Here is a 22,126-nt window from a genome sequence, read left to right on the forward strand (position 1 = left end):
CTCATTCATGTCTAGACGAATTTGGCATCCGCTGGTGCCTTTGAAGATTTCCTTCTTCTTATTACGCCTGCTACGGGGTCGCTTACCGGTAGACTGTTGCCTGTTCAAGTTTGGGGTGCAAGGGCCTTCTAAGTGTGTGTGTTGTCCGGTTTAGGATGTCGAGACTATTGAGCACGTCTTTGCTACGGGGGAGATGGCGTCGCGTGTATGGCATTTTTTCGGTGATCCAGTGGGAATATCTTGGTGTGGTTCATCCTTTCGGGTATGCATGGCAGCCTGGTGGAATGGGAAGATGGGTAATCGGCAGCTCGATTTTGTGCATCACATTCTTCCACTCCTTATTTGCTGGCACTTATGGAAATGTAGAAACAACAGGAGGTATGGTGGGTCTAGTATTGGGTTTTCCAGGGTGTGCAACTTGATCCTGTCAGACCTTCGGGAGCTGTTTGTCCTGTTTCTGCCCCACCGCAGGCCTTTCTCTGCGGACTGGTCACTTTTCTATGCAGAGATATCCGGCTTGGCTCCCCGGGTATCCTATACGCTCGTGCGGTGGTCTCGGCCCTCGGCGGGTGTTCTCAAACTCAATACGGATGGGTGCTCCAAGGGTAATCCTGGCGTTAGTGGGGGTGGCGGAATATTACGGGATGGTGGCAGCTTGCTGCTGACATTATCTTGTTACTTTGAGCATGCTACGAGTCCTTAGGCTGAGGTTCGCGCGCTTCTTTTTGGGGTTCAATTATGCATTCAACGTGGATTTGGCAAGTTTGAGGTCGAACTCGACTCACTTGGGCTAGTCCAAATTCTTCTAGGTAAGACCAGTTATCCTTGGGGTGTGTATCACGAGATTCAGCAGTTGCTGGGGTTGCGCGGACATTTCTTACGAGTTAGCCATTGCCTCCGCCAGGCGAACCAGGTTGCGGATGCATTATCGAATGTCGGTTGTGCCCAGGGGATAGAGGAGGTTTATACTTCTTCGTCAGCTTTACCTCGAGTAGCTAGAGGAGCCATGCGCCTAGATAGAGGGGGGATTCCTTCGGTTAGACGTATTGTTCAGGAATAGGGCTCCTTTTGGGCCTTTTTCAATCTGATCAATAAACTACGTTTATAAAAAAAAAATCAAGTTAATATAAAAGATGAAATATATTATATGAGGAGTATGAAAAAGATGTGAAAGTCATTAAAAAGGGAGAAAAGAGAAACTAAAAATCGTTAGATAGAGAATATTACGTTGTTTAATTAAATAAGAATTTTAAACATAATTAACAAACAACGGTAGATTTGGTAGATAAGATAAGATAGTTGAAGTAATTCTATTGATTCTTATCAGAATTAAGCATTCAGTTAGGATTCTTGTGCTGAAAAAAATACACACAGGTTCAGCACTGCTTAACAAGTTCAGCAAATAGATTTTCATTTATCAAACACTCAAAACATTTGAATGTCTAAAAAAATTTAGATTCAGCACTTTTTTTGTTATCAAACAAACCCTTAAGGCTTAGAAGTTAGGGTTTCAAGAGGAAAATTGACAGTCTAGAACAGGGAAAGAAAGAGATCCATTTTCCTTGATTGGCTCAGATCTGTCTCATTTTTTCAAATGGGTCGGATGGACTAGTCAAATGGGTCAACTTAATGTTGGGCTTTTCTAAGTGGTTTCCAACTTAAAGATTGGGACAAATGTCATGGATTAGTTTATTCTCTCAAGACTTGTATTAAATAAAGGCCTATACAGACTAAGAGTTAATTAGGCCACTATTTTGTAAATCGAGAATATATTATTAAGGGTTAATTACATTTACCTCCGCTGAGGTTTGACCATATTACCAATCAATCTCTGTAATTTGTCCAAATAACGGTCTCACCCTTTGAATGATCAAATATTTAACAAAAACCCCCTTAATGCCGAAAATGCCCTTATTAATGCCATGTTGCATTAAAAAAAGAACATATTTTTATTTTATTAACCCTGAAGCAATCCAAAAAAAAATAGAAAAAAGTTTTTGCTTATTATTTTATAAAACCATATCTTTACTTCCATAAATAGTTTTGAATCAATAATTATTTTAAATCTTAAAATTGAATATTAAAAATTAGATAAATTGAAAGAAAAATAAAAAAGAAGAAATTATTTTAATTCCGGGAGTATGGTTCAAATTGAGGAAAACATGTCTTGTGCTCTCCGCAACATGCTTTGAACCACAAATTCGAACCATACTTGAGGATTTAAAATAATTGCTTCTTTTTTATTTTTCTTTCAATTTATCTAATTTTTAATATTCATTTTTAAGATTTAAAATAATTATTGATTCAAAACTATTTATGAAAGCAAAGATATGGTTTTTATAAAATAATAAGTAAAAACTTTTTTCTATTTTTTTGGATTGCTTCAGGATTAATAAAATAAAAATATGTTCTTTTTTTAATGCAACATGGCCTCAATAAGGGCATTTTCGGCATTAAGGGGATTTTTGTTAAATGTTTGATCATTCAAAAGGTGAGACCGTTATTTGGACAAATTACAGGGATTGATTGGTAATATGGTCAAACCTCAGCGGAGGTAAATGTAATTAACCCTATTATTAATGGAAATCATACCTTGGGTCAAAAGGCTTGTTGGGACTATTAAAACATCAAATTGGATAATGTAAAGATGTGTTTGCACCCAAATAATTTAAAATGTTAGCAATTATTTCCAAGCCTCATATTTAATTTTTAGAACAAGAAGGCCCAACATCAGTGGCGGAGCGAAGACCTCGGAGTATGTGGGGTCAAACTTTAATATAATAAAAATTTTACAAAAATAAAAACTATAATATAAAATAAACAACAGATGCAAAACTATAATATTATATACATATTATAATTGTCCTTTATGAGCACTCATCGTTTGAAAACACTGCAAAATCAACTCATTGTCAAGTTTGTTAAATACGTCGCTTTCAATATATACTATATAGGTGATGTTCTTGCTTGACCCCTATAAAGAATAGACTTTGGGGTAAAATTGACAAATTTAGAGGATTAAAAGTCAAAATAAAATTTTCAAAGTGGGTGGCTTGTCCCACAAAGAAGTAACTCAAAAGTAGGCCTTTCTCTAGCTTGCTTTCTTTTTTTTGTCCCATTCTAGTTCGTGTTTTCTTTTTTTCTTTTTTTTCTTTTTTTTGCAGATTTCCATTGAGAACTTGTGATGAACTAAAGTTCAAACTTTCTATCTCACTTTTCTTCATTCCTCCCATTGAAGTCAAGTATCGCTTAGCAAGTTAGCATTGCACTAATTTTGGTAATAATTCTTTTTTTTTTCCTTTCCTTTTTTATTTTTGGTTTTTGGTTTAGTTCATCTCTTGTTTACTTTCTTCTATTTGATTGTCCTATTTTTTGACTTTTTTATGTAAATCTTTTTTCCTATTTACTTTGTCAATTAGATATTATGAAACAATATGATTAATTAATTATGTATTTTTTTCTCAATTTTAAGGATGGTTAGGTTGAATTCCAATTAAGGATCATTGAAGCTTTTTTGTGGCAGAATAGTATTTCTGGTTGACTTGTTTCTCAATTCTTCACTCACAACCTCTCTAATTCTGGTTGAGGTTCTGAAGATTTTTGCTAGCATTGCCAAATGCACGAATTCAATATTCTCCACTCTATCTCTGCATTTGCGTCCCACTGCCACAACATTTTTTCTGCATAATTTCTTCAACAATTACCTCTCCCCCCTAACTTTAAGAAACTTGTTGAACTTGCTTTGAAAATTTAGTGGTGCAATTTTCCCTTCTAACGCAAACCGTCGTCATAAACAGTTAACTGTACCCTAGCAAATCATGAGAGTCAAGGACATACTCCACCATGAGCAAACGTGATCGAGCATTCGACGCTAAAAACATGTAGGGCAATTAATTGGGTCATTTGTATAGGGCTCTGCTGAGCCCGACTCCAGGCCAACTTAGGCTTTCCACGTAAGGCCCAAGATTGGCCCTATTAGGTCATAGGCCTTGGGGGTTAAATTGTGCAGATTCAATAATTCAATTAATATGAAAATACTCTAATTTCTGTCACAAACTACTTAAACAATCCTAACTTCAACAGAATAAGTAACGGTATGATATAACTAGGCATGTCAACGGTTCGGGTCTCGGTCCGGATCTGTGAAATTATTGCGAGTATGGGTAGGGATTTAATTCCGTTACCCAGACCCGGATCTGGATCCATTTTGTCAAACAAACAAATGGGTCGAATACGGAATATAGTATTCCGACCCGTATTACATTCGAATCTGGATATAAATGGATTAATAATTTAAAATATATATATTTATCAATATAATTTGATTAGGGTGATGTATTTGAGTAAAGTCAATTTGATTTATTTTCTTATTTGATTTTTTTTGTATTAGTTAGAAATTAGTGTACAAATATATTTTTTTCTCATTTTTATTAAAAATTGTAAATTTTCATAATTTTTTCGGGTAGACCCGAACCCAGATCCGAGACCCATCGGATCCGGATCCGGAACATAGTCGAATCCAGATCCGACAGGCCTAGATATAACTATTGATTTCATGTTAAACATTCTTATACAAAGTTATAAAACGGATATGGGCTGTGCTTAAATCCAGTTGTGCTGTGAGTTGCCCAAACACAACATTTTAATCTTGGGCCTAAGTTCATAGGTCCATAACCAACCCAGCCATTTTTATAGATTGTTCAGGGATCATAGATTGGGCCAACATGTCAACTTGACCCAATTAGCAGTCCTAGTCAAAGTTTGGGTATTAATAATTACCTTACTTAGTAAATACTCGTATTATTATATTCATAAAATCCATGTTCATACGTGTAATTCAAGAAGACTTTATACATTTCAAAAATAATCATATTTTCAATTAACCATATAAAATATGTAATAAACTTTCAATGCACCTTACTTTACAAATTGTAACACTTGTCACCATTCTTCGAGCACTTAATCTTCTCTTGCCAATTTTTTAAGAGGAGTTGATGGAGAAAAACCAACTCAACTCTCGGGGCAAATTACCTGGGTGACACAACTAGCTCAGTTTCTCAGCAACCTTCACCCCCACCAACAGCATAGAGCAAATCTCCTACCTGAAATAAACTCGTACCATGATGTGATAATGACATGGAGATGCAGCAGAGATGCGTCCTCGCGCCAGACAAACTCCTTTTGAGCTGCTTTCTAGTTGAGGAATGGCCAATCAAACTCCCGATTGAAAAAGACTTGAAGAGTACCACAATGGATTGGCTGCTGATTCCTTTCCTGTTTTGACGCCCTAATTTTGCCCCTACCACTTTTCTTTTGTTCCAAAAAATAAATAAAAAAAAGGTTATTTACCAAATAGAGCAAACGAATGGTAAGCCCTTCTTTCCCAATACCTATGCACCAATATGGCAGCATTAATCGCGTTATTAAGGGGCTGAAAAACTCCTAATAATCTGTAAAAGATCGTTTTAAATGTTACAATCAGAGCAAATTTTAGCAACTACTATAAACTAGTGAGTTTGTTTGGATAGAAGTTTATTTGGATGATTTATTTGAGATAATTACTATAACACTTTTTGTGATGTGATAAATGTGAGATAAAAAGGTGATTGGGAAGATAAAAAGGTGGTTGAAATTTGTGAAGTAAATTATTTTATCTGAAATCAAGTCAAAAAAGGTGGTTGAAATTTCTAGATCTGAACTAGTAAAGTACCAAATTTCAAATGCATTTTCTAACTTCTCTAATAAGAGAAGAAGAGAAGGGGGGGGGGGCGGTGAAAAACGTAATCATACACGCGAGATCACTAGTTATGGTCAAACATTATGGCAATTGAGTATTGATTCTAGGAAGTGAAGAGTATAAAGCTAGATACTAGTATTCTTGGCTGCCCATAACCTCATACTAATTCAAGATTGGAAGATTATAATATAAATTTGCTAACGTGATCAGGTTCCTTAGCCATCACAAATTGCTAGTTTGGTACCAGATTTCTTGACCTGGTTCTGAATCTTTTTATGATAGTCTCGAAAGCAATGCATGGCAACGAATTGACAAAGGAAACACCAATACTGTTGAATCTCTTTAAACAGACGAGTTAATTATTTCCTTCAACATTGCTTGCTCGAGTTTGAAAGAAATAATCATTCAGAATTAAACATGATCTTTTGTTGTCTTCACGATCTCTGGTTTCTCAGCTGCTCTTCCAAACAAGCATGATTTTGCTTCTCAAGAAGCAGAAATCGTACAATCCATTTTAGACCACATAAAATCCCATGAAGTCTTCAGCTTGACTCGCGTATTAACATTGAACGCGACTCTAGTAGATGATGATAGTCGTGATGTTGACTCAATCAATGATGTGGATGGTGATGATCAAGAAATGTATAACAATGAATTAGTAGTAGATGATGATGATGATTGCAATTATCAGCGTGCGACAGTTCAATTTCTTCAAGGAACTGATACAAAGAAAAATCGAATGCTTAGAGGGTTGCTTGGACAACCACTGGGCCAATGGCTCAGTGGCCACCAGGAGAGGTTTAAGTCCCTCCTTGGACTGTAGGTGAGGATTCAAACCTCATTTGCAGTAAAAAAAATTTAAGGGTTGTGCCCTATCACTCTCTTAGTCTAGTTGGATCTGTATACCCACTGTCCTTCTTAGGCCCCCTACCCACTAGTCTCTCCTACCACAGCCTCCTTAGATTCCCCCTCCCCTTAGATTAGGATAAAGTAGGTTATACAAATATATCGTTGCTGACAAAAAAAAATTAGAGGGTTGCTTGGACCATTGTCCAATTTGTCTGGAGGAATTCTCAGCAGGGATTTGAGGTTACAAGGATGCCATGCTCACATGTTTATCATAGAAGAGGATGCATATTTCAATGGCTGGTAAAAGGTAACTCATGTCCTTTATGTCGTGGCCTGGTTTCCTACTTAAATTGCAACAAAGAGGGTTCAGTCAGTTGCTCTTCAATTGTGTTAAGGCCCTAGATTCCTCACATTATTTTGCCATTAGTTAGTAGCGGCAAAGAAGCCCAAGATTGAGGACTTTAGACTTAAGGATCAGATTATATCCTGTTTGTCTAAACAAAAAAAAAATGGTTATTTGTCAATGTATAACATGTTGTTCCACAAGTCATGATATGTACGCGAAGGACTTTAGACTTAAGGATCCGATTCTTTTTTTTTTTTTTTTTGACGGGTTTTTTGGGGGTAAGCACTTTACCACCATTGCAGCATAGAAACCCTAAATTCTTGTTCTTCCAATAGAGATTCTGAATTTTTTTTTTCGCTTATTTTCATTAGCATAGTGTCATTTGGCTGGCAGTTTTGCCAAATCAAATTAAATAGTAGTGTTTATCAATTTCTATTCTCACTTGGGGGGCAGTGATGTTCTCATCAATCTAGTGAGTTTGGTTTGAGAAAAAATAATCAAGCATTTGAGGGGATATTCAATTTAACTAGTATACTGTAGTTTGCATAATTAACATGACTTCTATTAACCATATATTTTGACATTCAACCTTCGGAGCCAAATGGAGTGAATTATCATGTGAAATACATCATATTTCTTGGGAGGATCATTTATCATAAAATGCCTCTGCACTTGCTTCACTGCCTCATGCAATTTTCTATGTTTACCTTCTGAAATTCCCATCAAAATCTTTTTCAGGTTTGGCAATTCACTCACTGAAACCTGAATGGAGAAAGAGTTCCAATCAAGAACATCACTAAAAGGAAGAATATAGTCCTGTGAGATCAATACTGGAACACATTCTGCATATATTGCCTCCACAATTCTTGGACTAGCAACTTCATGACCACTTGGACACAGACAATACTTGCTTTTCTTCATCATTTCATGATAAGATAAATTCCCTGGCAGTTTTTCATATACTTGAATGTCACTGTCTTTGTTCTTCCAGTGCTGAAAAAGTGCAGGCCTAATTCGTCCATGGTATCCACCGGCAAAGAATGCTAAAATTGTTCGATTTGATGGGGACAATCCTCCGGTAACTATGGCAATATCTCCAGTCTGGAGGTTAATTTCAGGGAATGAAACATCTTTCCGGGGGTTGAAGAACTCAGAAGTATTCGCGTTGCATAGAGCTCGAATGGAAGTGAAGTATAACTGATGAACATACCATGTAGCACGAGGCCCCTACATATCCAAATTACACCAGTGAGTAGTTGCATGGTAACATTGTGACTTAAAGCCTATTGACTGAAATCAGCATAGTTAGCCTTTCCAAACTTGAAAGCTGTTTTTGAAATGTTTTACTTTCTGTTGAACTTCTGTTTAGCTCGATTAAATCTTGGTTATCATCCACTTCTTTCAGAACTTGTAAAAGATTAATTGTTTAGACTTTTTGAGTACATGGTTTCACTACTATAATCAACAGGATAATATGATTTTGCTTGGGAAGCAGTGACTAATGAGTGGATTCATTAGAGTTGAATGACTTAATGTTCAGTAAAGATTTTGGTTCAGAACAGAATCAATCCTTGATCTCTTGGTCTTTTTGGTTGTTTAGATCCCTTATCCATGAATCTCATTCTTAAATTAACTTCAGGTAAAGTAAAAAAGAGACTAGAACCACAAGCTCTTAACAAAAGACAAGAACTAGAGAAAAATAAATAGATAAAGCGATCTTCTGTAGAGGAGAAAAAGTACCCAATCATGGCAGGAAAGCATCAAATGATCAGCTCCCAAGCTTCTATTCCAGTACGGATATTTGGTAGAAACTATACGAACATAATCGCCAATTACACGTTCTAGAACAGCCTTATCACGGCTAATTGGATCGAAAAGGTGCTCAAGGATCTTTACTACACTGAAAGGAAGGAAGTATACATGAGCTTCATCAGGATTATAGGTCCGGAATCGTGTGTTTTTCTCTATTAAGCCTAAAAATATCCCTTCCAATGAGTATATGTCCCTGCAAGGTCCATAGTGAAACAAGGGAGGCTCCCCGTCTTCGTACACGAATATTCTGAAGAGACTCTCCATCAACTGGTAACTCCTGCAAAAAAACTCGCTCTTTAATCCACAGGGTTTGAGCTGAATCTGATATAAAGTTAAAGAACAGTAGTATGCACTGCTGAATGTAGGTAGAAATGACTCAGTTCACTTTATAATAGACTTGTATATGGTTTGCATTCTTGTTTCAATATTCAACTGATTATTCCAGTTTCCTTTTTCATAAGAAGAAATTCCAATTTATGCGTTCTCTGATCAGATGGTGTGGATTACACCATAATGATCAAAGGAACCCAAGAACTTGCTGCTTAACCATTTAGTTTATTTAACATTGCAAGTGCCCCAATTTTGCAATTATCACGCATATTTTAAGACAAGAACTTATCATAATTAAGCCATTCATCACAAAAATTTTTCTTTAGCTCCTTTCTTTTGGTCAAAGTTTTAATTCCTGTATGACCAAATAGTAAATTCTGTTTCATTGCCTTAATTTCCCAACAAGACTAAACTATTAGAATATTCCATATGCTATCTTTTCCTTTTTTTTCCTCTGTAATATTCCATGCCAAAGTGTGAAAATTAATATTCAAACAGAAGAATTTGTTATTTACCTGTGAAACACTGAAGGGCTCCTGTAAATTTCTCCTTGAGGAATGTAGTCTGCGTCATGAAGAGGCAATTGCTGGCTGCCATTGACTATGGCTTCTCTAATCAAAGCTCTAGCTCTGGCAAGACTCGCCTCAATCTTCTCCATTTTCTCATCCCTTGGTTTCCCTCTTCTCTTCAAGCTTTCAGCATCCAAATCTTTAATGAGACCATCCACCACTTTTTGCATTTTTGGATTCTACACCATGGATTTACACATCTTAGGAAAAATGGCAAATGCAAGAAATGAAATCTTACAAATATAAACGTACAAAACGAATAATTTTAGCATGAGAATTATAAACAAACTAGTAAAAAATGTGTTAAACATTTTACACTAAAGTGTGGGTAAAGAGCAGATTTAGGGTTTGGCGGCGAAGATTGATTTGCACTGAATGGAGGAAGGGAGAAGGAGGATGATGGAGGAATGGCAATGGTGGGCGTCCATGTCCATGGTGAAGATGGAAGGGAGAAAAAAGACAAACGCTTGGAGCCATTTGTTGTCACAGCTACAAAAACTGCAGCTAAGGAAGCAAACAAAGTAACGTACGAAACTGTTCTACAAAACAGCCTCATCTTTCTCACTTACAAGTTACAACTACTATGATTTTAGTTCACTTGATGAAATATTCTTTACTTGTCCATCGAGTTTAGCAGTTTCTTGGCACATAATTGGGAATAAGTACCCAAAGTAAGTAGTCTTGATGAAGAAAAAGTCAAAACCACGCAGAGAGGAAAAATTAGCAATTACAAGTGTACAGTTAGTATTATCTTCAAAAGGTTTAAAAGACAAGCAAAGAATAAAATGGAAATTATGGTTGGTCTCCATTATTTTTCCACTATACCAAAAGGAAATTCTTCATTAACTAATATTTGCCGTTACAAAAGGAGAATCTCATAAATGCATATCCTCCGCATGAATGACCAAAGAATTAGTTTATGAAGATCATCACTCTGCAATGTGCACTGATCACTTAAGCTATTTACAACTTTCAATTTATTCCTATTTATATAGTTGTACGATTTTGTTACGAGTATATACATTGATAGTGTATACATTATCACTATTGGATTTATAACACACGTGCGAAAGTTGGATTTCAAATTCGAATTTTGCATAATTGTCATTCATCCAATGATGAATATGTAAGCCTGAATTAGATAAAGTTGAACAGCTAGGCGAAATTCGTTAATGACAAAATTTTTAAAGTTCCCATTTCGTCAATTTTCATTTTGATCTTTTATCTTTGGAGTCTTAGTCAATTCGTTCAGTAAAGTCGTCATAGCATCTGTAATGGAAGATTGGAAAACCCAAACGGAATTAATCACATGTGCGATATTAGCATAGTCAAAAAATGACCATACTATAAGGGGCAGAGTGACTTTACTGCCATGATATTTAGAGATTTAGCTCTTGATTCATGAAAATGAATCAATTAAATGTTTACAAAAACAAAAAATTCTGAAGCTTCTGAATCAATTTATTTATTTATTTATTTGGTTTGACTTGATGCAGCTAGCTATACCTTTGTGACTGCCGTGGCAAGGACAATCACGCCTTAATCAGCCCAACATTACCTATCACAGTCTGTTTCTAAAATTTTCTGATGACATGAATTGAGAGGAAACAGGGACACAAATAAAGAAATGAAGAAAAAATCAAAGTCCTCAAACTTACACAATTCTTTTGAAATTAAAAACATTTTTTTTCTCCAGATTCTTATTTCTTCTTTTGGCAATTTGGGAGTCCATAATAATCAACAGAATCCCTTTGATTAGTACCAACAGCACCTATCCCATATCCAACAACAGCAGAGAATTGCCAAGCTGCACCAATGAGAAAAATGCATGAAATTTCTTAAGAACAATTAATGGTAATATATATATATATATATATATATATATATTTGTGTGTGTGTGTGTGTGTGTGTCATCTAACAATATTTACTTTTAGTTTACTGGCTTATACTCTTTGTCATATATATTTGGCTGTTCCTAATAAGAAATAGCAGTAAACGGACAAGTCCTTAGATAACTATATACAATTCCAAGAAAACAGTGAACTGGATGGAGAAACACAAATTGGACAAAATGTGCTAATTAGAATATCAAATCAGTTAGGTTAGGTTAATTGCTTAGGTGGTAGAGATTTAGGAGGTTCTGATCCATGTTAGTTGAGATTCGGTTCCATTACAAGATTGAATATGATCCCGCTCTAGAAAGAAAAAATTGGACCAAAATGTGCCTAGCCCAAAAATATAAAGGAAAAAAGGACCATTAATTCTTGTGCTACGTACATAAAAATGCAGCTTTCATTTCCCAAGACCAATGAAAATGTTTCTCAGGTAGCCTAACTGGTAAAAATGATCCAACTTTACTCTAGGAATCCTTTTCGTTGATTGCTCTTAAGTCAGATCTTCTTTAGCAAATTATCATTTATCATCTTATTTTTGTATTAGAGTGTGGAAGGCTTTCTTCCTCTTGCGGATTTCCTTAGGAAGCCAACTTGGTAAAGCCCTCTTGGACAATTTTTAATTTTTGGCATAAAATTTCGATCTTTTCTTCTTTACCGAATAAAACTAAAGCTAACAATAGCTTGTTCAAATTGTGGAATTCATGATGAGTGCAAATTGAACAGTTAAATACCAAAATTAGCCAAGACTAACGGATCTAGATGTATGTCACGTATACGTATTTATAAGAAAAACTAAATTTCATTATTTACTTAATAGCTAGAAATTATAGTATTACGTGTTAACAATGTTCATGTGATTAAGTGTTTCCTCAGAGAACTAAACAAGAATGTGAATACAAAATAAACAAAGATAAAACTGATCGAAAAGATTATAAGACGAACAAGTAACAACTAAAACAAAAACAAATAATAATAATAATTGGGAGGCATACCAGCTTCTCAAACATGAAGGGCAGAAAGCATCACCGTGGTAATTATCCCAAGACTGGTGGTAGATATGTTGAGGTGGTGGTGGAGGATAATCATCACGGAAATACCCTTGATAGCCAGGAGGCCCCGGAGGCGGAGGTGGTGGAGGGAAGCCATCACTGAAGAACCCTGGTGGTGGCGGCACCGCTGAAGGGTAGTCCCCAGGAGTTGGTGCATACCCTGAAAATTTTGTTCATGTAATAACTGACATATAACTTTAATAATCTTTTCTTTCCCAAGAAAAAAAAAACATACAGTTATGAAAACTAACTACTACAAGCCACATAACGCAAACGTTAACTCAGAAATCTTAGAAATTTTAGCGTGCCATATTCTTTTTTTTTCATAGAAACAAAATAATTTTATTAATTAGATTTATGTTTATCACTTCATTCTTAACTTGGTGAATGCCATGAATTAAAAAATTGCAAGGAATAAATCTTACGTTGGAAAATACACAATTGAAATTGTTAGCAAAAGTATAAATTCTTTAGAATTTTGATTCTTGAATTACTTGCCTGGTGGAGAATAGGGCCCTTGGTGGTTGTGATGATAAACACCACTCATCGTCTGCACTTCAATTTGGATTCACAAGTGATGAAGGAAAGCTTGAAATTGGCTGAGTTCTTTTTTTTTTTTTTTTTTGGAAATTGGAAGAAATTATTTTGAGCTCTCGTTTAAGCTAAGGAAAGCAGATTTTTTAAGTCTAACCTTACCACCGAAGCTTAAAGGGCTAGGCGATAAAGTGGCAGCATTCCAGCACAGTTACGTGTCTCAGGCAAGCAAGATAGAGACACCACTCGATGAGGTAATATTTATTGAGATAAAGTTGTGGATATTAAAGATAGCAACAAATTACGTAGTCCATGCGGTTTCACACCATTCATTTTGGGTGTTTGGGTTTGAACTTTGAAAGTGCCTTGGTGATTAAGTAAGAGATAGCTTGAAGTTGTGAAGGAAGAATTTGAAATGATATTTAATTAGATATATTTGAACATTAAAATTTTTAATGGAATTCAAATCTAGATTAATCTGAATCATGGCGATGGATTTTTCCAAATTCTCTAACTCATAAAATGGCAGTATAAACTTTAAGAATAGCATCAATCCTATGTGCACTGTTAGCGTATTCAATGTCATACTTGGATGCATACCATATATGTCAAGTTTAGGGTGCGTTTGATAAAACTAAAATTTGAAAATTGAAATCTAAATTCTAAAATGTTAAATCTGAATTTATTAACTTATTAAATTGTTAAGTAATCTGATATACATTCATATGTATCAAATTAATGACAAGTGAATAATTTATCACTTATTATTTGAAATAAATTTTACATAAAAAATTCAGTGCCACTTGACTAATTCAAATGTTTTACTTTTAGTTATCAAATGCGACTGAACACATTAAGATCTAAACCCAATAAATTTAAGTGTTAAATTAGGCTATCAAACAATTAGATATCAAATTCAAATTACAATTAGTTGTCATACGTGGAAAACTTATATATTGTTAGTGTATGAAATATTAACTTCAAATATTAATGTAAAATTATGGAGAATTCATGGGATTTGAATTTAAAATACTTAACTTTAGTTATTTTACCACAAAATCAAGGCTTCATTGGAAGTAAATAATCCTCACTAGTCTTTCTATTGGGTTTTCTCTCGGCCATAAGGACCAGAAACCTGCACCAGTGTACGTAAGCGTTCATGGCAGCCCTTCAGCCGTCGGCTGAGGGGCAAAAACTTTCTCCTACAAAAAAAAAATCCTTTTCCCAGCTCTTTTCACAGCCGGTTACATCTCCAATCCAGATTCGACAGGCTTCAGTTTACAAGGGTGAAGCTGCGGTTGTTTTTTCCAAAGTAGATGCGGACAGACTTGCAGTGCCATTTAGATGGACATTGGTTGGCAAATTTTCTCACGGACGACCTTCCTTGGAAGATACTCGAAAGTTTTTTGCTTCTTTAAACCTCAAAGACCAAGTTTCCATTGGTTTATTGGATTATAGGCATGTTCTTATTAAGTGCTCCGCTGAAGTAGATTTCAACCGAATTTGGACTAGAGGAATTTGGCAATTGGGTAACTATCCAATGCGTGTGTTTCGATGGACCAGGGAATTTCATGTGCAAAGAGAGTCATCTCTAGTACCGGTTTGGGTAACTCTTCCGTCTCTGCCTATTCATTATTTTGATAAACACTCTTTGTTTTCCATTCTATCTCCAGTAGGAAGACCTTTGTTCCTAGATTCGGCAACTGCTGCTGGGACTCGTCCTAGTATGGCCGGGGTGTGTGTGGAGATAGATGTAGCGAAGCTTGTAGTGCCAAGAATTTGGATTGCTGTCGAAGGGGAATCTGGTTTCTGGCAACGTATTGTGCCAGAAAACATCCCTCCATATTGTTCCATTTGCTCGCGTTTAGGACATTCTCATGTGGAGTGCAAAAAGAATTTGGATAAGGTTGGGTCTTGGCAACAGCCCATGAAGATGCAGCAGGACTCACAGTTAGCTGGAAATCAGGTTATTATTCTTCAACCTGTTAATAACTCAGCTGGTAATGCGAATGAAACAACAGATACTGTGGTTTCTTCTCATGAAAAGCGTATTACTGCTACGCTGGATGGAAGGAAAAATTTCCCAGGTGCAACGGACAAGGCTTCTGGATCTGTTTTGCAAGATGATGAAGGGGACGTTCAGCAAGACTTCGGTGTTCACACTACTGTAGTTGAAGAAGAAACCCAGCCTGAATCTTCTAATGTAAATGGATACATGGAGAATGCGGCAATGCATGGGGGACAAGCGGAAATGGGAAACCAGCTGGAGGAGCACCTTGGTCTTCAAAGTGAAGGGACCCAGCATCTTAAGCAGAAATCTTTGACTAGTGAACAAGAGCAGCTGGCCGAAATTAATGCTTTAAACATTGAACAACAGAATCTGTCCGACAACAATGATATCGATGGAAATGAACTGCTGGCCGTCAAAAAAGATTTGCAGCACCTCTATGTTAAATTACATGGGGTAGAAGATGTATCTTCCACACAACATGGGGAAAATTTGCCTAGCTCGACTAATATTGCAGGAAATTTGTCTCCACGAATAGGGGTCCCACAAGAAAAAATGCAGGAATCGTCAATGCACGCTCTAAATATTGATCAATCCGAGGAGCTTCATTGTGATTTTCAACAAATGCGGAAGAAGGGTGTGCGGGCTCCTTTCCCATCTGACAGACAATTACGGTCAAATATATCATCCAAAAACTCATTCCAGGTTCTTTCTCATGATTAATGGATTATTTTGGAATATTAGAGGGATAGCTAAACTTCCTAATCTAAGAAGATTGATTAAATTAATACGGATACATCACCCTCAATTTGTTGTCATTTGTGAGCCAAAACTAGACGTATCTAAAATTGAGTCCATTCGCTTACGTCTACTCTTTGATTATGTGTTTGTTAATTGCTCAAGTGATATTTGGATATTCTACAGTAGTCCTTTTGTTTGCTCTATCGTTGGTAGTTCGGATCAGCATATTTCTCTAGATATTCAAAGTCCATTGCTTCCTAGTAAATTTGTCATGTCCTTTGTTCATGCAAAGTGTTCAGTAGAGGAGCGCAAAGATTTATGGTGTTCATTATTACATGATAAGCCTAGTTTACTACCTTGGTGCATTGGGGGTGATTTTAACGTAATTTTGGCACCTCATGAAAAACGGGGAGGCCGTCCATTTGCTATAGCTGAGGGGGCGGATTTCATGTCTTTCATGGAGGAGGCTGAGGTCTTCGATTTAGGCTTCTCAGGAGCTAGTTTTACATGGTCTAATAATCGGCGGGGTAGAGCTCGAATTTCAAAAAGGTTGGACAGATTTTTAATCAATGGATCTTTCTTGGATCTCTCTAACAAAATCTCTGTGCTTCACTTGGCAAGACATCCCTCGGATCATGCACCATTGAAGATTACGTTTGCGACCCGATCGGATATTAAACCTCGGCCATTCCGCTTCTTAAATGTCTGGACTACAAAACCACAATTCCTGGAGGTGATTCGCCAGGCTTGGAATCAAGATGTAGAGGGATCTCCATTGCGCGTTTTATGCTCCAAATTATTGGCCACGAGAAGGGCTATTCAAACATGGAACAAGCAACACTTTGGGAATGTTATTGATGCTGTTCGTTATGCGGAAATGGCGGTCCATAGAGCAGAGGAGGTTGCGGATCAAGACTATTCAGAAGAGTGTCAGATTGAACTCAATAAGGCACAAGCAGAGTTTCGGCATGCAATGTCAATTGAAGAGCAATTTTGGAGGCAAAAGGCAAGGGTTAAATGGCTTCGTCATGGAGATAGAAATTCAAGGTACTTTCATGCGGTAGTAAGGCAGAGACGTGTTCAAGGAATGATACACCGTATAAAAAAATCCAACGGCGTTTGGGTAGACACGGATGATGATATATCAACTGAGGCAACAGAATATTTCAATAATCTCTTCACAGGTTCTTTGGAGTCATCTTCTGATATGCTACACCTAATTCCGCCGATGATTTCGGGAGACGATAATAAGAGGCTGCAAGCAGTGCCTACGATCAAGGAAGTGTACGAAGTCGTCAAGTTAATGGATGGAGAAAGTGCTGCTGGTCCAGATGGTTTCACAGGAAAATTTTTTACATTTGCTTGGGAGGTGATCGGCCAAGATGTCTACAATGCGGTACTCAGTTTTTTCTGTGGGGCGGATTTGCCCCGTTTCATCACCTCTACTTCAATCGTTCTAATTCCAAAGAAGCCAAATCCTCAGGAATTTTCTCATTTTAGGCCCATCAGTCTATGTAATTTTTTCAATAAATTATTATCCCGGATTTTGGCGGACAGGGTGGCTGTTTTATTGCCAAAAATTATTTCCCCCCAGCAGACAGGTTTTGTGAAGGGCCGCAATATAACTGAAAATTTTCTCCTAGCTCAAGAGGTTGTATCGAGTATGGGAAAAAAGAATAGAGGTGGGAATGTTTTAATGAAACTCGACATGTCCAAGGCGTATGACCGGGTGTCATGGGGTCATATTATTAATGTTCTGAGGAAGTTTGGATTCGGGAAAATTTTTATTGACCTAGTATGGCGATTGCTTTCTAATGTCTGGTTCTCAATCATTATAAATGGCTCCTCCTACGGCTTCTTTAAATCTTCGAGAGGGCTTCGTCAAGGTGACCCATTATCACCTGCATTATTCATTATCGGGGCCGAGGTGTTGTCTAGAGGATTAAACAATCTCATCATGCAGTCGGGCTTCGTGGGATTCAAAGTTCCTTATGGGTGTCCTTCTATAACTCATTTGGCGTTCGCGGATGATGTTCTCATATTTGCAAATGGCTCTTCCTTTTCTCTGAAGGCTATTATGCAGGTGTTAGAGGCATATCAAAGGTGTTCGGGGCAGCTGATAAATGTGCAAAAAAGCTGCTACTTGGTACATCCATCGATGCCACTGGCGAGAAGAAGGCAAATTGAACGTATCACCAGGTTTACCTGGCACTCATTTCCGATACGTTATTTAGGGTTCCCGCTATACTTTGGAAGATGTAAATCATCATACTTTGGAGAAGTTTGTCAGTCTATTCTAGGGAGGATTTTGTTGTGGAAATCAAGATTACTTTCCTTTGGAGGCAAAATAGTTCTAATCAAACATGTGTTGGCATCAATGCCATTGCATTTGATGTCGGCTGCAGTGTTCCCGGGTAAGTTGTTCAAAACTATAGAAAAGACCTGCTCAGCCTTCCTGTGGGGGTCCTCACCCGCGGACTCGAAGTACCATTGGATACGATGGTCTCATTTGTGTTATCCAGTTGATGAGGGAGGAGTTGGATTTCGGAGACTATGGGACGTATACAAAGCTTTTTCATGCAAGCTTTGGTGGAATTTCCGAACAGGATCATCGTTGTGGACAATGTTCTTGAAAGCAAAATATTGCAAAACCCTCCATCCTTGTCAGGTAGAACTCAAATCAACGGACTCGGCAATCTGGCGGAGGATGGTCAACGTCAGTCGACAAGTCGAGCTCTCAATGTTATGGGACGGGTCGTGTCACTTTTGGTACGACAACTGGTTGGGAAGTGGTGCGTTGTTCCTACAAGCACAAGTTATCCCAAATTTGACTTTCCGCAATTTCGTCATCAATGGTCACTGGGATTTGAATTCCTTAGGTCTTACAATACCAAAGGAGAAAATGTCCTCCATTGTGAAACACATACCACCGGAAGAAGGGAGTGAAGTTGAAGTCATTTGGATGCCCACCACATCTGGTAGATTCTCTCTACAATCGGCTTTCAAAGACATTAGGCAGGCCCGCAACAAGTCGATAGTTTTTGCTTCGATTTGGCATCCTCGGATTCCTTGGAAAGTCTCATTCTTCATGTTGCGACTATTTCTAGGAAGACTACCGCTACCAGATAGGTTATGTAAACTTGGTTTTCATTTACCGTCAAAGTGCTTGTGTTGTTCTTCGGCATCTGCAGAGTCTATCGAGCATTTATTTGCCAATGGACAAATAGCATCGGAAGTTTGGAACTATTTTCGAGGTTTATGTGGATTTAGCTGTTCAGGGTCTTCTCTGCGGTCCTGCATAGTAGGGTGGTGGTTGCGGTTACATAGTTTGCTGGCAGATTTGGAAGGCAAGGAATAAAGCAATGTTTGAGGGTGTCCAGATGCGATCGTCTGTTATTTGTCATCTCATTTTCTCGGAAATTCAGTCTATCATGGGGATCCACTTCAAACAAGTTTTTCGATTCCAATCCTTTTGTCATTTGTATGATCGATCGGATGTGTCTGTCGGTACGGTTGCATACAAATTTGTTCGATGGGAGACAAAGGAGATAGGACGGCTCATACTTAATACGGATGGATGTTCTAAGGGTAATCCAGGAGTGGGTGGAGGTGGAGGAGTTCTTCGGGATCCAACTGGTTCACCACTGATTGCCTTTTCGGCTTATTTTGGAGAAACTACATCTCTCCGTGCAGAAGCTTGGGCTCTCCTTATCGGTCTTCAAACGTGTAAACATAGGGGATTCGAAAATATAAGTGTGCAATCAGATTCGCTGCTCTTAGTTGGGATCATTCAACGAAGCACTCAATGTCCGTGGCAGATTCGAAGGGAGATCAAGCAGATTTGGAAGCTCCTGCAGGAACCTATTCATTTTTCACACTGCTATCGAGAGGCTAACACAGTTGCTGATGCGTTGTCTAATGTGGGCGTTTCTCACCCACATCAAAAGGTCAAGGTATATGACAGCTTTACTATGTTCCCAAGGGAAGCTCGTGGGGCAATTCGCCTTGACAAATTAGGTTTACCGTCAATTCGGAAAATAAGACGTATGTAACACGAATTTATGCTTTGTAATTTTCTCTCATCAATAAAATAAAAAGTTGTTATAAAAAAAAAAAAAGGCTTCATTGGCAAATCCGCTGAACCACCTTTTTAGTTGTTGAACGTAACAGCGTATGTTTGTGCACTCAAGTATGGAAGACAGATTAGTGCCACATCATTTAGGCTTAATTATACAAAATACCCTTGAATTTTTGACAAATCAAACTTTATTACCCAAAGCGTTATAAATATACCCCTGTTATTTTGATTGCCATCATTTAAAAGTTTAAATCACTAAGCCCATCCTAGGACTGTCCGCGAGTCGAGCCGCCCCAAGTAACTTGTGAGCAGATCGATCAAATGTTCGGCTCGAACTCAGTTTGACCGAGTTCGATATTGAGTTCAAGTAGCTCAATACATATGGCAAGTCGGGTTCGAGGTTTCATTTGTGCCACCCAAGTACTTGTTGAGTAGCTTGATTATTGGTATATTATTTATATTATATTTTTATTTTAATTATGAAATGACTACTAAAGTTTATGTTTTAGGTAATTTACCATATGTTGTTTACTCAATAAAATTCATAAAATGGCAAAAATGTAAAATTGTAAAAACTAAAAAGGATATGAGGATTTTAGATCATTTACTATAAATTTTCTATCCTTTTTTCGAGTTTTTCGAGTTTTATTTCAAGTCCTCAAACTCATTAAAGTTCAAGACTAGTTTCAAGCCTTATCGAGTGGAGTTCAAGTTTGAAAATGCATATTATCGAATCGAGTCCAGTTACAAAATTTTCTACTCACTCGAGTACTTGTGTAGCATTGAATTCAAGATCGAGTATAACACTACTCAGATCAATTCATCTAGTTAACACCCGTAGTCCATCCAACAAACAAACTAAGGCCCATAAATGATATATTGTTGGGTACTTCCAGTTCTCACTACACCTTCTACCTGGGTTGAGCTTCGTGTATTCTCCGTTTGCTTGATTAGGTTTGACATTACCCCTAAATATGTCCCTTCTCATGGTTTTTAACTATTTATTGTTGGCCTATCCAAATTAAGGGACAAGTGCCCATTGAGGCCTTATATTCTATATCGTAATTATAGATAGTATTATAATTTGGAATGGACGAAAGTACAACTAGATTATTTATGGATCTAAAGAACCGAAGATTTAGAAAAAGTTTGCAAGAGCTTGACGAAGAGAACTCATTTTCTAAGTCTACATTCCTTAAATTTATGTACTTGAGAGTCAAGAGAAAAGTTTAAGTATAACAAATGTTAATGGCAAACGGATAACTGGAAATCCACTTTTGCCACCTTTATTTTGCTTTTTGTCTTGTGTAGAGGTGGCAAAATAGGTGATTTGGGCGGGTTTGGGTTGGGTAAAATGGGTAATGGGTATAAATGAGTCAACCCATTTATATCCATTTAATTAGATGGGTATAAATGGGTAAGTCAAAAAATGAGTTGGGTAACTCAATTATCCATTTATAACCCATTTATTCTAATTTTTTACAAGCTCATATAAATTCATTTTGTAAACTAAATTATCAATTTATATCATTTTACACCCATCATTAATTTTAAATATTTACTTATTATGCCAAATAAGTCTAATTATCAATTTTTTTCCTTCCGCGTGCCATTTTGCAAAATTACATATTATTTAATAATTGAACAATGAGAATCTAAAAATTTGGACTAAATAATATGAAAGTTAACAAAAAAATTTAATCCAAAACTTTGAACCCCTAGTATTTTTTCGTTTATAAATTTAAAATTTCATTTGAAAAGGTAAGAAAGGAAGCTAAAATTTGTCATAAATTGATGATGCTAAAAAATGATCAAATTAATAAATTACAAGGAAATAAAGCGATAAGATAAAACTAACAAATAAATATAATAAATAAAACAAAAATACTTAACATAAAAAATAGTTAAAAATCCTTTTGAAGACTAGCAATCACTTCATTTAGCATACAAATATCAACCTGAAGTCAATATATGTAAATTACTCAACAGTACTATGAGTAATCACAGGTAGGTTGGATTATACAAGATATACAAGAAACTGAAAATGTAAATATGATAAAGTCAAAAGAAACTCTTTAAGAAAAAATTGTCAAGAGCACGACTACTCGTGTGATTTCTCCTCTTTTCCCATGAAAGTTAAGTTACAGAATGCATCTGTGCTAGCCATTGTGCTATTGG

At 36.7% G+C, this 22,126-nt stretch overlaps 1 protein-coding gene across 1 annotated transcript; it reads right to left on the bottom strand.

Moving 5' to 3' along the window:
- Window positions 1–7,478: 7,478 nt before the first annotated feature.
- On the bottom strand, window positions 7,479–13,369 carry LOC113688860 (probable glycosyltransferase At3g07620). The gene is made up of 6 exons (XM_027206669.2): window positions 13,086–13,369; window positions 12,531–12,747; window positions 9,960–11,450; window positions 9,590–9,822; window positions 8,673–9,021; window positions 7,479–8,159 (listed from the first exon to the last, which is right to left on the bottom strand). The coding sequence occupies exons 3-6, from the start codon at window positions 10,197–10,199 to the stop codon at window positions 7,497–7,499; spliced, it is 1,485 nt and encodes a 494-aa protein (XP_027062470.2). The 5' UTR covers window positions 10,200–11,450; window positions 12,531–12,747; window positions 13,086–13,369; the 3' UTR covers window positions 7,479–7,496.
- Between the last annotated feature and the right edge of the window lie 8,757 nt (window positions 13,370–22,126).

This window comes from Coffea arabica, chromosome 5c (genome assembly GCF_036785885.1).
Source record: "Coffea arabica cultivar ET-39 chromosome 5c, Coffea Arabica ET-39 HiFi, whole genome shotgun sequence".
Classification (NCBI taxonomy): Eukaryota; Viridiplantae; Streptophyta; class Magnoliopsida; order Gentianales; family Rubiaceae; genus Coffea; species Coffea arabica.

Bases quoted from the DNA above. Each gene is read 5' to 3' on its own strand.
- LOC113688860 (XM_027206669.2), bottom strand. From the start codon at position 10,199: ATGAGGCTGTTTTGTAGAACAGTTTCGTACGTTACTTTGTTTGCTTCC. The intron at 9,022-9,589 runs GTAAATAACAAA...GTTTTTTTGCAG, and splicing joins AGCCCTTCAGTGTTTCACAG to GAGTTACCAGTTGATGGAGA. The intron at 8,160-8,672 runs GTACTTTTTCTC...TTGGATATGTAG, and splicing joins TGCTTTCCTGCCATGATTGG to GGGCCTCGTGCTACATGGTA.